Genomic DNA, 11,527 nt, shown 5'->3' with positions numbered 1-11,527 from the left:
GGGGAGCTGCCTTAGAGCCCTGCCCCGTCTGTCCTGGAAAAGGAGGAGGAAACGCCAAGACCAGCCTGACTCGGGGAACAGAAAAAGGGAGAAGCAGATGCTGGGAACCAGCATGTTCCTGCTGCTGGGATGGTCCGTGATGCTGAGCCGTGGCCCACGGGCACCCCGTCCTGAGATGCTGAGCCCTTTCCAGACACACAGGAGAGCCAGCGGGTGCCTGCAGCGATCACCCCTGGCTTGCTGAAAGGCAAGAGGCGCTTCAGCCCTGGGACAGCTCTGGGCTGTGTCACCTGTACCCCTGTCCCAGGAGAGCTGGGGGTTTTGGTGGTAAGCCTAGCAGGGACCACAGCCCAGGTGGGATGGAGAAGGCAGCAGCCAGGTCCAGGTCTGCCCCGGCATCCCCAGCTGTGACTGCAGCCCCAGGTCCGGGCTGGCCTTTCCTCGCTCTGCTGCCCCCTTTAATGGCACCTAAACCCACCAAAAACCTCCATCTCTCACCAGGGACTTGTTATCGAGCGCGAGTTCTCCACAACCCCACAGCAGTGACGCTTAAGGATAACCTATAGCTCAGCTGTTTGGCCGAGGGGATGCGATCAGGGCTGACATGGTGGTGAGGGAGAGGATGGGAGCGTGTTCCCCGCGGCCGAGCAAGGCACCCTGGCTGGAAAGCACGCCCAGTCTCCCCCAGCCCTGTCCGGTTTACTCCCAACCTGTCCTCTCCCCTGGCCTCCGGCTGCTCCAGGGCCATCGCGGTGCAGGCGATGGCGAGCAGAGCCAAATCATGGCTGGGGGATGTTTCACCCCATCGCTGGAAGGCGGCGAGGTACCTTAGGGGTATTTACACCCTGAGTTTTTGACACTTCTATTGCATTTTGCTGAGATTGGCCGATGGGTTCAGAAGTTGTTGGCGGGGGATGCACCGAGGCTGGCCTTGCAGAGCACCCACGTCAGCTTTTTTCCCTTCAGAAACCAAGCTTTTTTTAATTTAAAAAAAAAAGCACTTTCCTGAACTAAAATACCAGCATAAAGCAGAGTGAAGTCAGGGCTCGGGCATCAGGGTCTTTGTTTCATCCTTGTCTTTAATTTCATCCTTGTCTTTAATCTCGGCCTCTGCCCCTGACCATCAGTTCGATCCCTCTGGTCTCCGTGAGCCTGTTTTCTCCCCTCCAGTTAGGAGAATTACCACGTCAATCAATCGTTCTCTCAACAGCAAGATTTTCTTCCCAACCTCCTGCTGTTTTGCTGCAAAGCCCTCCCAGCGCCTTCCCCATCGCAGCCCACGGGGCCCCAGCCATGGGCACTCATTTGCTAATGTCCCCCGAGTTATCGCTGGGGGCTGGTCTGGGTCCCCTGGGACGGGGATGGGGGGGATGAGAACGGGCACCAACCACCCCCTCCTTGTCCTGGGGGATGCCCAGACTGTGTGTGCTGTGTGATCTCCTAAATAATATATGGGTCCTGTGCATGGATTGCATGGGCTGGCGCGGCATGTCCAGAGCACGCCTGCCTTCGGCACACGCTGGAGAGGACACCGGGCAGCGGGTGTTTGGAGGGTGGCTGGAGGTGGCCGGGGGGGCACACACTGTCCTTGAGTCACTGGAGGAGACAATTCGGCCCTGGCAGGAACCTCCCTGGGACTTTTCCATTCCCCCACCGGTCCCAAAGCGCCGGGGTGTCATTTTTCCCTGCACGAGGCTGTTGGCAGGGTCGGGGCTGGGCGGCTGTGGGCTCCGCTCCCTGATCCACTCGCCCACCGCACAGCTTCAGGCAAACCCCGGTCTCGCCCTGTGCCTTGCCCCCCTTGCCATAAATAGCTTTTCTTTGCCAAACCCCTTTAGCTCAGCGGTTCGCTCTGTCCCGCAGCATCCCGGCTGCTCTCGCCACCTCCCTCCAGCGATCGCAGCCCCTCCGCCCCGTCCTCCCCTGCATCGCCCCAGCATGTTTTCCCCATGCGGGGAGCAAAAAGCCTGTGGGTTTCTTTGCTGGGAGCTCCGTGAAGTAAGTGTCTGTCCCGCTCCCACCGCCAGCCCCCTGCCCTCTCCCTGCCGGGCGGCGGCCAGGCTCCCAGCCCGCTCCCACGGGGAGGTGATAAACACCGGTGGGGCTGAGCCGGGGGGGCTTTTGCAGGTCGTCTGGTGGAAAACAGACCGGAAAAAAGCAACAGTTGTTTTCCTGGAGAGACGATTGCGCAAGGGAGCCAGAGCGTGGCCAGGCTTTCTGGAAAGCCTTGCACACAGCCAGCCCCTTCTCCCTCCATCCTTAACCCTCTCGCACACGCGACTTTGTTTTCCTTTAACACCCAAGGGTGTCTCTCCCCCCTTTAAAGCTCAGCTGTCAGCTGGACATACCAGGCACTTGGCAGCACCGGCGGCAGCAGTCAGGTGGTGGCCCAAATGTCCGTGGGCTCCCCCCGCTCCCTCATTTCTCGTACTTGAGCCGCACCAAGAAGCAGCGAGAAACCCAGCCCAGGCAGCACCCCGAGCCCACGCTCGCCTCCGAGCCCAGACCGGCCGCATACACCCAGCAGGTAAGGTCCAGGGCGGCTTCTGCATCAGCACTGGCCGCCTTCCAGGGCAGGATGAATAAGGGCAGGATGAACAAGCGCTTGATTTTGGAGAGCGAGTGGGATATTATTAGGAAGGCTCCGAGCACAGCCGTGACTCGCGGGAAGGGATGGGAGCAAGGGGGACAGCCGGCACCTGGGGGGCTGGTGCGAACCTCTGGAGCAACCCGGGGTCTGCAGAAACTGAGCCTGGTGGCTTTTGGTTCTCCGTCGCGCTCGTGGCATCGCCAGAAAGTGCGGGGATGCTCGGCAAAAGGGCAGATGGTGTTTGGTGGTGTGAAAGGCAGAAATCGGGCAGGGGGGGTGAGGGGACCCGTGCCCTTTCCCGCGGGACGCGGTAGCACCATATCCCCCCATCCCATGGCACCGCTGGCAGCCCCGAGCTTCCTACTGCGGTCCAAAAGCACGTTCCCGTGTCCTGCCGGGAAGCCCAGCCCTCGCTGGCCCCGCTGCCGCCCCGCACTGTCTCCCGATGCCCATGGCAGCCCCGGGCAGCCCCGGGGGGGAGCAGGGGGCTGTCAGCAGCCTGCCAGCCCCAGGTAACGCAACTCCCATCCCTCCCCATCGATCCTGCTGCTTCCCGCAAAGCAGCCAAAGAAATCCTTCAGTGCAGCAAACTGTCTCTTTGCATCTTCTTCGCGAGGGACGTGGGGACCAGCCATCAACTTTACGAACATCATTTTCTTTCAGGAAAGGAAACATGAGATAAAAGAGCTGAGGGTTTCTGCACATAAGGATTTATGGCAGGATGGTTAGAGCCGGGTTTCTTGCCGAGAGCTGAGCTTTTCGCTCCCGGCATGACGCTGCCCTGCAACTATTTCTGACTTTGGCTGTAGTCGAGGGAAGAGCAGGGAAGGCAGATTTGAAGGGTCATTGAGGGTTGCAGCAGCCGCTTGCCTGCCCGTGCAAACAGCCCGAGTCTGCTTCGAGCCCTGCCGGGATGGGTGCTGAGCTGGAACCGGTAGGATTTTCCTTATGGCCAATGCGTCGCGGAGTTTGGAGGCACGAGGCCAAAGACTGAAGGGAAATGAGGCGATTGGGCTTTGCCCGCACCTTGCTCTCGGGCTGGACTGGTGCTCGGTGCAGGAGCTGGCTTTGAATCCAGGTCAGCTCCGGTACCAAGAGCTACGGACATGCGGATCTCCTCAAATTAACAGCTACATTATTTTCTTGCCTTTTAATAAAGCAAAAAAAAAAAAATAGCAGCACCCTGCAGCACTTGAAACCTGACTTTGCAGCAGGGTTTGGGATGTTCCGGGGAGCTGGGTCCCCCAGAGGTGAAGGTGCTGACCGCAATATATAACACTAAGAACATGGTCCCGTGCTGACAGAGCACTTGTTTTTAAAGTCATTTTGCTTTTCAATATTCCAAAGTCTTTCTGCGAAGAGGACCCGAGCTGCTTGCAAGGCGTGGGCTTTCTGCTAGGGCCAGGCTGTCTGCATTTTGCCGCCAGCACGTCAGAGCCACAACGTTTCTGCTTGGGATGGGATGGAGTAGGTACTAATTAACGACTAGAGAATTTAATCCGCTTGATTTCTTTTTGCTGTGCTTAGAGTTGGGAATAAATAACCCGTTTAGCTCAGACCCTAAATGAGAGCAGGGCGGAGGGTAACGGTACCCGGCAATCAGGGGCTCCGAAAGCCCTGGCTTGTGCTCCCGGCAGAGCCGTGGTCTGGCCGGTGCCCATCAGCCTGGCAGGTCCTCGTTACATATACGCGCTCGTTAGAAATGCAAATCCGTCTCAGGCCAGTGATGCTGCTGCAATGCACCGGAGGGGAAGCTGGTGTGTTCTGACATAGTCACCAGGGAGAAGAGCCAGGGAGATGCATGTTTGCAGATGCTTTAAAGTATCTCGGGGTTTTTATTCTGGAGAGGGGAGGTCTCTATACAGAGAAGTATTTTCCTTCCCCGGTATTTTCTGACTCATCTTCATCTGCAGTGCCTGGGATGCTTTTTTGGTTTTTTTTTTCGCTAGAGGAAAAATATTCAAGGTTTCTGGTTTTGTTTTTGAGGATACAGATTTATCTGTAATTCCATGTATTTTTAGCGACGTAAATATCTTTTGGCATTTGCGATAACTTGAGCCAGCAGAAGTGATTTATTTCAAGAGTGTCTTGTTTCAGAGGAGCTCAGAGCCGCTCAGTAAGTGTTTGTGGTAACATTTATCTGCTCCGAATGGACGAGCTGCTTCAAAACAAAAACAGTATGAAAAGAGCCCCTTTCTCTTACTGCAAATCTTGCTCTGAGTTTTGCTTAGGAGAAAACAATAAGAGCCTTACCAAATTGTGGTGTTTTTTTTTCCCCCAACCCTCTTCACAATGCCAAGGTTGCCAGAATTGTAAGTGTGTTATGTCAGCCGAGTTTCAGCCTTGGACTGTCTCTGAAGCAACAAATACTGGGTTGAAGTCATGTTGTGCTCTCTGCTCCAAAGAGGGGATGACAAATCTGCTTGTTTTTTGCTTTTCTCCTTTTTTTTTTTTTTGTAAGGGGGGGGGAACCACAACAATCCTACAGCTTTCAAGGGAGAAATCCTCTTTAAAAGTTGCCACAACTTAACAAAATGCTAAAAGCTTTTATTAACTTTCAGAAAGGCACTGAAGAGCTGCTTTCTTCTCCGGTTGAAAAGCACTCATCTAAGCGGCCTGGCTTTGTTCCCTCCGCCCTGGTACAGGCTGGTAATTGTAGAGTAGAAATTCCTCTCCAAAGGGTGCGGTGACGAAAGAATAGAAAAATGGGGGGGAAAAAAAAACCCACCTTGGGGAAGGTAAAGGAGCTGCTCCGTGTGTTTCGGAGGTAGGAGTGTTTCTTCTCCCCCTTCTCTGCCTTCAACCCACTTCATCCCACTCATCCAAGCGAAAAACAAAACGGGCACCTGCGCCGAGTGCTTGTTTGCTCGGTGGTTTAATTGCAGCAGGAGGAGCGTGAAGGGGAAATTTAAGCAGCAGAGCTTTGGCTCTTTGTTGCAGGATGAGGAATATGCTGTATTTTAGTGGTTAAAGCTCCCAGGTCAGGCTGTAAGTGCTGGCACCGGAGGAAAGGCTGAGCCTGCCCTCCTTGCAGAGACCCGGGAGCAGCCTGGCAGCCGGCTGCCCGCGGTGGGAAACTCCAGGCTTATTCCTGGCGTGAGCAGGGAGGTACCGCCATCCCTCCGCTATTCGGTGTCTCCTGGTCAAGGAGGGGGTGATGGTGCTGCCCCGGTCCCAGCAAGGCTTGGGGTTGGCAGAGGTGGTGTCGCTCACACCCAGCAACTGATCCTGGAGGCTTTGGTAGAGAGAAGGATCTTCTAAAGACATTATTATCTACTGTACTGGGTAAAAATCAGATGCAAAACTCGCCAAGCTTGGCTGAGGTTGGAGGAACAAGGAGAAAGTCACCCGTGCTAACAGGGCAGGCAAACCAGGGCTCTGCACAGCCCTTTTTGAGGGCTGCAGGGACATGGACCAGTCCTCAAAAGAATGATTCCCCCCCCTCATCCCTTTTAGTTTGGGGTCTGGAGTGTCTTCCTCTGATTTTACTGCCTCGATGGTATGAAGCCAGACTGCTTCTCCAGTGTAAATATTGGCTCAGCTTCCTTTTGGTCTTCCTCAATGGCTACAGGATTCCACTGCCCAATGCCCACCAGAGCAAGAGCCATCCGTGGGCTTCTGGCAAAGAATAAAGCGAAGGGGTGGGTGTTGCTGGGTGCTTGCCAGAGAAACCAAGGCAGTACAGCACAGATGTGGTCCCTGTCTGTGCTCTTCCTACCTTACTGTTTTAGAGCCAGGACGTGTTGCTGTCAAAATCAAGGAGGAATTTCTCTCGGGGGCTAGAATCAGGGATGTTGCTGGATGCTCCCTTGGGCTGTAGCAGAGGGCAGGGCTGGAGAGCTCAGGGGAGCTGGCGCTTGGGTGCAAACCGCCTCAGTGCTGGTTTGACACATCCTCGTGCCATGTGTTAGCACAGCGGAGGAAATGCTCCTGCTAATGCTCTGGTGTTAAATGACAGGGAATGTCCCAAACTGAGGTTTCTTTAGAAGGTGCAGAAGATGTTGCTAACCCCATCAGCTGTGTTAAGAGGCAAGGGACTGCTCAGGGAGGTGAGCTTGCAGAGGCTTTATTAATAAACCTCCTTTGCAAGGGATGTCCTAGCTTGGGAAACACTAAGACCATCATTAATACTGTCTCGTAAGGCAAACTGGGGCTGTTTCACAGCAAGGGGTGTCATTAATACAGTGTATTAATAACCTGGCGTTACCGGTCCAAGGAATGCCCTGATCCAGCTGGTTTGACGAGGCCACCGCATTAACTTGATAGCTCTTCTTGATCATTCCCTTCTATTTCTTTTTATCTCTTCTTGATCATTCCCTTCTGTTTCTTTTGTCCCCAGCAGGTCTAAAGTGGACCTGTCTAATCGGGTCTCTTCTGGACTCTGCATTTCAGGCTGGGGCTCCCTGCCAGCCCCTGGGCACGTAAACCCCTCATCCCCCGCGGCTGCGCCCTCCATGCCCGGCCCCGGCTGCGGCGCAGGCTGCTGGCGCGTGGCGTGGGGGCATGGGAGGCCAGGCTGAGCTCCCAGCCCTGCCGGGATGCCGGCGCAGACGGTGGCTTGTCCCCCTTTCTCATGCTCCCCCGTACCCTCTGTTTTGCAGACACTGTCGGTGAAAACCCAGAGTGGGTGTTAACTGGCCCAGCGCAGTATGTCCCAAACCCCGCTTCCGATCCCCCTTCGCTGCTCCTAAAGGGGAACGAGCCCCCCCTCTGCCTTTCGCCCAGCGCCATGGTGGGGCAGAGCCCCCTGGACCCCAGCGAGAGCAGGACCGCCGTCCTCCTGGAGCCCTTCGTCCATCAGGTGGGCGGCCACATGAGCATGATGAAGTACGACGAGCACACGATCTGCAAGCCCTTGGTCTCGCAGGAGCTGAGCTTCTACGAGTCGCTGCCCTTGGCCATGAGGCAGTTCACGCCCCAGTACAAAGGTAAGGGGAGATGCTGGGGAAGGAGCTAAGGGCTGGCAGTGTGGTCACCAGGATTAGTCCTGAGATTGGGATAAGGGGCTAGTGGCAGCGCGGGAGGTACCGGCTGGCTCAGGCAGGCTGGGTCTGAGCTGTGGAGCCCCGGCACTTGTACAGGTTTCGTTGAGCAAGGGTGCTTCCCGGGTGACAGTGTGCACAGGAGCAGGTCTGTGAGACTGGGAGGGTTTCCTGGGTCTCTGTGGCTGGGGGGAGTCTCTGATGTCTAATAAGGGTTGAGCGCTGGCTGTTGGCACCAGGAGATCCTCCCCTCTGCCCATCCCCTTGCTGCCATGGTCGGCCTTGGTAACACAGGGGACGCTCGTTACGTCAAACAGGGCTGAAATTGGTCTGTTCTTGAGGGGGACAGGCATGAGAAGGTAGAGGCTGAGAGCATGAACACGATCCCCTCCCGGGGAGCCGAGAGCCTGGGCAGTGCAGGAGTGGGACAGAGAGGGTAAGAAAAAACACAGAGCAAGGGGCAGGAATAGGATGGGGGTTCCCAACAGTGTTTGCTCTGAGGATTTTTGCAGGTCATGGCCCCAGATAAGTTGGTCTGATGGCATGTGAATGGCGGCACTGAATAGGGGCAGGAAAGCAGGGACTAGGAGAGTCTTGTTCAAAACAGGATTCCCAGGATCTGACACGTTATATGCTCTGTTCAGTAGAGCTTTGAATTAGCATCCCTGATAAGAAAGGTTTCCTGTACCAGGAGCAGAGCTAAGGGTGCTTTTGCACCACGTGCACGGCCCCATTGCTCCAGGACTTGGTTTTAGAGGAGGTGAAGGTTTGTGTCAGAGGCACAGAAGTCGGTGAGGGCACGGAAAGGGTCAGGGTTGGCACTAGCACGAGGTGGGGGAGAGATGGTTCTTGGGGCCAGCATGAAATACCGAGCCTGAAAAAGCAGCCCAGGGATGTATCAAGCATCACTTCTGCTGGGTGCTCCACCTTAGCCAAGCCCTGCTCCCCCCAGCGCTCCTCTAAGCACTGGTCCCTGGAAAACCAGAGGCACAGACCACTTAACTTCTTAAAAACCAAATTCAGGCAGCTGTCCTGCCACAAGCGAGACCTTCCCGAGACAGGGGGCCCCCCCCCGCCTGCCCCTCTGCTCGGTGCCCCCCACCACTGCCTGGTCCCCCCCTTCAGTTTCCCTGTCCCTAACTCTCCTTGCCCTGAACCACTTCCCCAGCTGAATTTCTCAGCTTAGCTATTGAAAATCAGCTCTAGGAGTCTGTGAGGGTCCTAGCATTTTTTTAAAGCCATCCTCCCTCCCTCCCTCCCTCCTTATTCCCTCACTATTTCTGCTTTTACTGCCAGACTTGTGCTGCTCATAAAGCTCCTGACCCTGGATTTTTGCAAGAGGCGAGAAGCTCCGCTGTCACATAAAAACTTAAAATATCTTTTGGTCCTTCAGCGTTACAGAAAAGAGCTCAAAGTGTCAGCCGTCGTTTCGATGTGCTTCCAATCCAATCTCTCCCTCTCCCAGAAAGTCAGGGGCCTTTGTAGATTTATGGGACAATATTAAAAAGATGCTTAAGAAAGAAAACAAGTCCTCCTCTAAGCAATTTTGTTTAGCAGGGACCAGGGTTCGGTGCTGGAGAGCTGGGCCCCGCTCTACCTCTCTAATGAAGATGTTAAGCAGTCCCAGCTTACCAGTTCAGGGGTGGCCCGGTTATTAATACCTTTCTGTCTGCTTTTTCTCCTCTATTGCAAGTCCCAGTGAGTTTTGCGACGAGGGGTAATTAAATAGCAATTCTTCTCCAATTTGGCATTGGGCACACACATTTTTTATTCTGATTATAACTGTCCCAGCCCTGAATGCCAGGCAAATTAAAGAGGTGGAACATTTTCCCATGAGGGTGACGGGGGGGGGGGTTTGGGGGGGGGGGTGAGCATCAGGGGGAATAATCCTGAGGTCTTCATCATCCGTTCACACGTGTCCATGTTCCTCAGCTCTATTCTTAGGATGCGGGGCAGGGAACGGCTCGGGGACCATTATGTAATGATGACATTATGTGCAATGTTGATCAAATGTCATCATTCAACTCTAACACCGCGTCGGCTGCTTAAAAAATGTCTACGGCTCGCTTAACCATTTCAGGCAGGCTGGTGACCTTGGGACCGGCTTTCCCCCCACCAACCCCTTGCAATCCTCTGCCTGCCCCGAGCTGAGCTTGCAAGGGGATGCTGGACTTGTTTTCAAGCCGGGTTCTGCTCACATTCCTACTGCAGTAAATAAATGCACTTGTAAATTTAAAAATAAATCCATGAGGGTAGAACTACATAGCAAAACGCTCCTGAGGATCACTGGGATGCCACTAGCATGGTGACAGCACCCGTAAATACCCGCTGGCTGCCTCGCTGGTGCTGGACGGGAGGGGGATTGCGGTTTTGGGGACACTAAAAGGCCAGCAAATAGCAAGTACCTAACTACACCTTTGCTCCCAGATAGGTGTTTTCTTATTGCAATAAAAGAGAAGGTCGGTAGCCCTGTGTTACAGATTTGTTTTGCACACGTAGGTCACTTGCAGGACATATGCAAAACCCGTATGGAAGCACACCAGGAAATAAAAGTATTTTTCAGGCTGAGACGTAGGTTTATGAAGGCAGAGTTTTCAGCTGGAAGGAGTGAGAGGATCACATTCCCTTGCAATTTAACGGCTCATTCTTGCCTTTGAAAATCTCCTCATTAATTTTCATATTAATGTAAGATACTTAAGAACTCTTAGTTTCATGCTATATATAACGTTTTTAGGGCCAGATTGTCAGCACTATGTAAATCAGCACAGCTCCATTGACTTGCAGATATGTAATTGGGACAGTTTTTAAGGTTACAGGCTGCTACAGCGCCATAACTGAGGCGTAGCACTAGATTTGGAATCGAGGACTCCATTCGCCTCGCAGTGACTTTTTAAGAATAAAAAGGCTTTGATTTAGGCAAAAGATACGCTGGCTTTTTTTTCCTGCCTACCTCCCCTGAAAATTCAAAGCAGGGATCCGAGCTGATAGGAATTTCGCTTGCTCTCAGTTATCTGTAATATGGATTTTTTACAAATGGGACTCAGCTAAAGATCAGGTGGGTAACGTTGGAGCCTGAGGAAGACAGAGCTCCCTGTGCTCACCATGACCACGAGCGAAGGACTAAGATAGCTAAAATTATTACTTACCCCCTAATTAAGGTTTCCAGCCCCCCAGCTCCCTTAGCAAAGCAGCCTGTGTGTATTCCTCCCCCATTTCAGTACAGAATTAGCTGATTTAACCGAGCCTGCCATGGCATGCTGTTTGGATTAATGCTGATTTTACAGCAAAAGGGAGCAGAAATGGTTGTGGAGCAGAGGGGCTGTATGGAGGGCAGGAGGGAAGCGCATCCGAATACAGCTGGAGCTGCAGGGTTATGGGGTGCAGGGCCCGGGGAGGGATGGAGACCCCGAGTCTAACAGAGGTGGCCGGTGGCTGCAGACACACAGGGCTCCTGCAATTCAGGTGGTGAACCCCCCCCCACTCAGCAAAACTCAGCACACAGGACTCTCCGCACACACAGAGGGGGCATATCCTTCTGTCTGTGTTTACTTACTATAATCTCACTTTAAATGGAGAGAAGGGAGTTTGCATATTTATTTGCTTTGGCAAATTTGCTTGGGAGAACAGAGCTCCCCTGTTTGTTAAGCTGCCAAAATGCATCTCCCCGTAGTGTCCAACAGACCAAGTGAGGGTACCCTGGGGACAGTTGGATAAAACCCAGCTCCACGTGTTGCTAACGGGGAGGGATGTCTTTCCAGTGACAAGTTTTGCTGGTCCAACAGCCTTGACCGTCCTCTTTTGGATCTGCCTTACTGCAGCTAGACTTGAAAGCAGCAGGGTACGACTCATGCGGCTGGCATCCCCTCTGAGACCCAAAGGGCGATGCTCTAAAAATGCCTCTGCTGCCTTGAGAGGATCAGACAACCCTGACAGAGGGCTGCAGGAGAGCAGGACT

The 11,527-nt window shown here is 53.9% G+C and overlaps 1 protein-coding gene across 2 annotated transcripts in view; it reads left to right on the top strand.

Annotated features, from left to right (window-relative positions):
* IP6K3 (inositol hexakisphosphate kinase 3) overlaps positions 1-11,527 on the top strand; it is a 19,818-nt gene that overhangs the window by 2,254 nt on the left and 6,037 nt on the right. The window contains exons 1-2 of one of the 2 annotated variants that reach the window (XM_009327403.1): positions 2,302-2,527; positions 7,192-7,518. In XM_009327403.1, coding sequence (XP_009325678.1) covers positions 7,320-7,518 — 199 coding nt within the window. In that variant the 5' untranslated portion in view covers positions 2,302-2,527; positions 7,192-7,319. Of the gene's footprint in view, positions 1-2,301; positions 2,528-7,191; positions 7,519-11,527 lie in introns of those variants that run through there. The other variant, XM_009327402.1, reaches the window with a different exon arrangement.

This window comes from Pygoscelis adeliae, unplaced genomic scaffold (genome assembly GCF_000699105.1).
Source record: "Pygoscelis adeliae isolate BGI_AS28 unplaced genomic scaffold, ASM69910v1 Scaffold197, whole genome shotgun sequence".
Classification (NCBI taxonomy): domain Eukaryota; kingdom Metazoa; phylum Chordata; class Aves; order Sphenisciformes; family Spheniscidae; genus Pygoscelis; species Pygoscelis adeliae.
The sequence above is the reverse complement of the archived record's forward strand: the minus strand, read 5'-3'. Positions and strand labels throughout refer to the sequence as shown.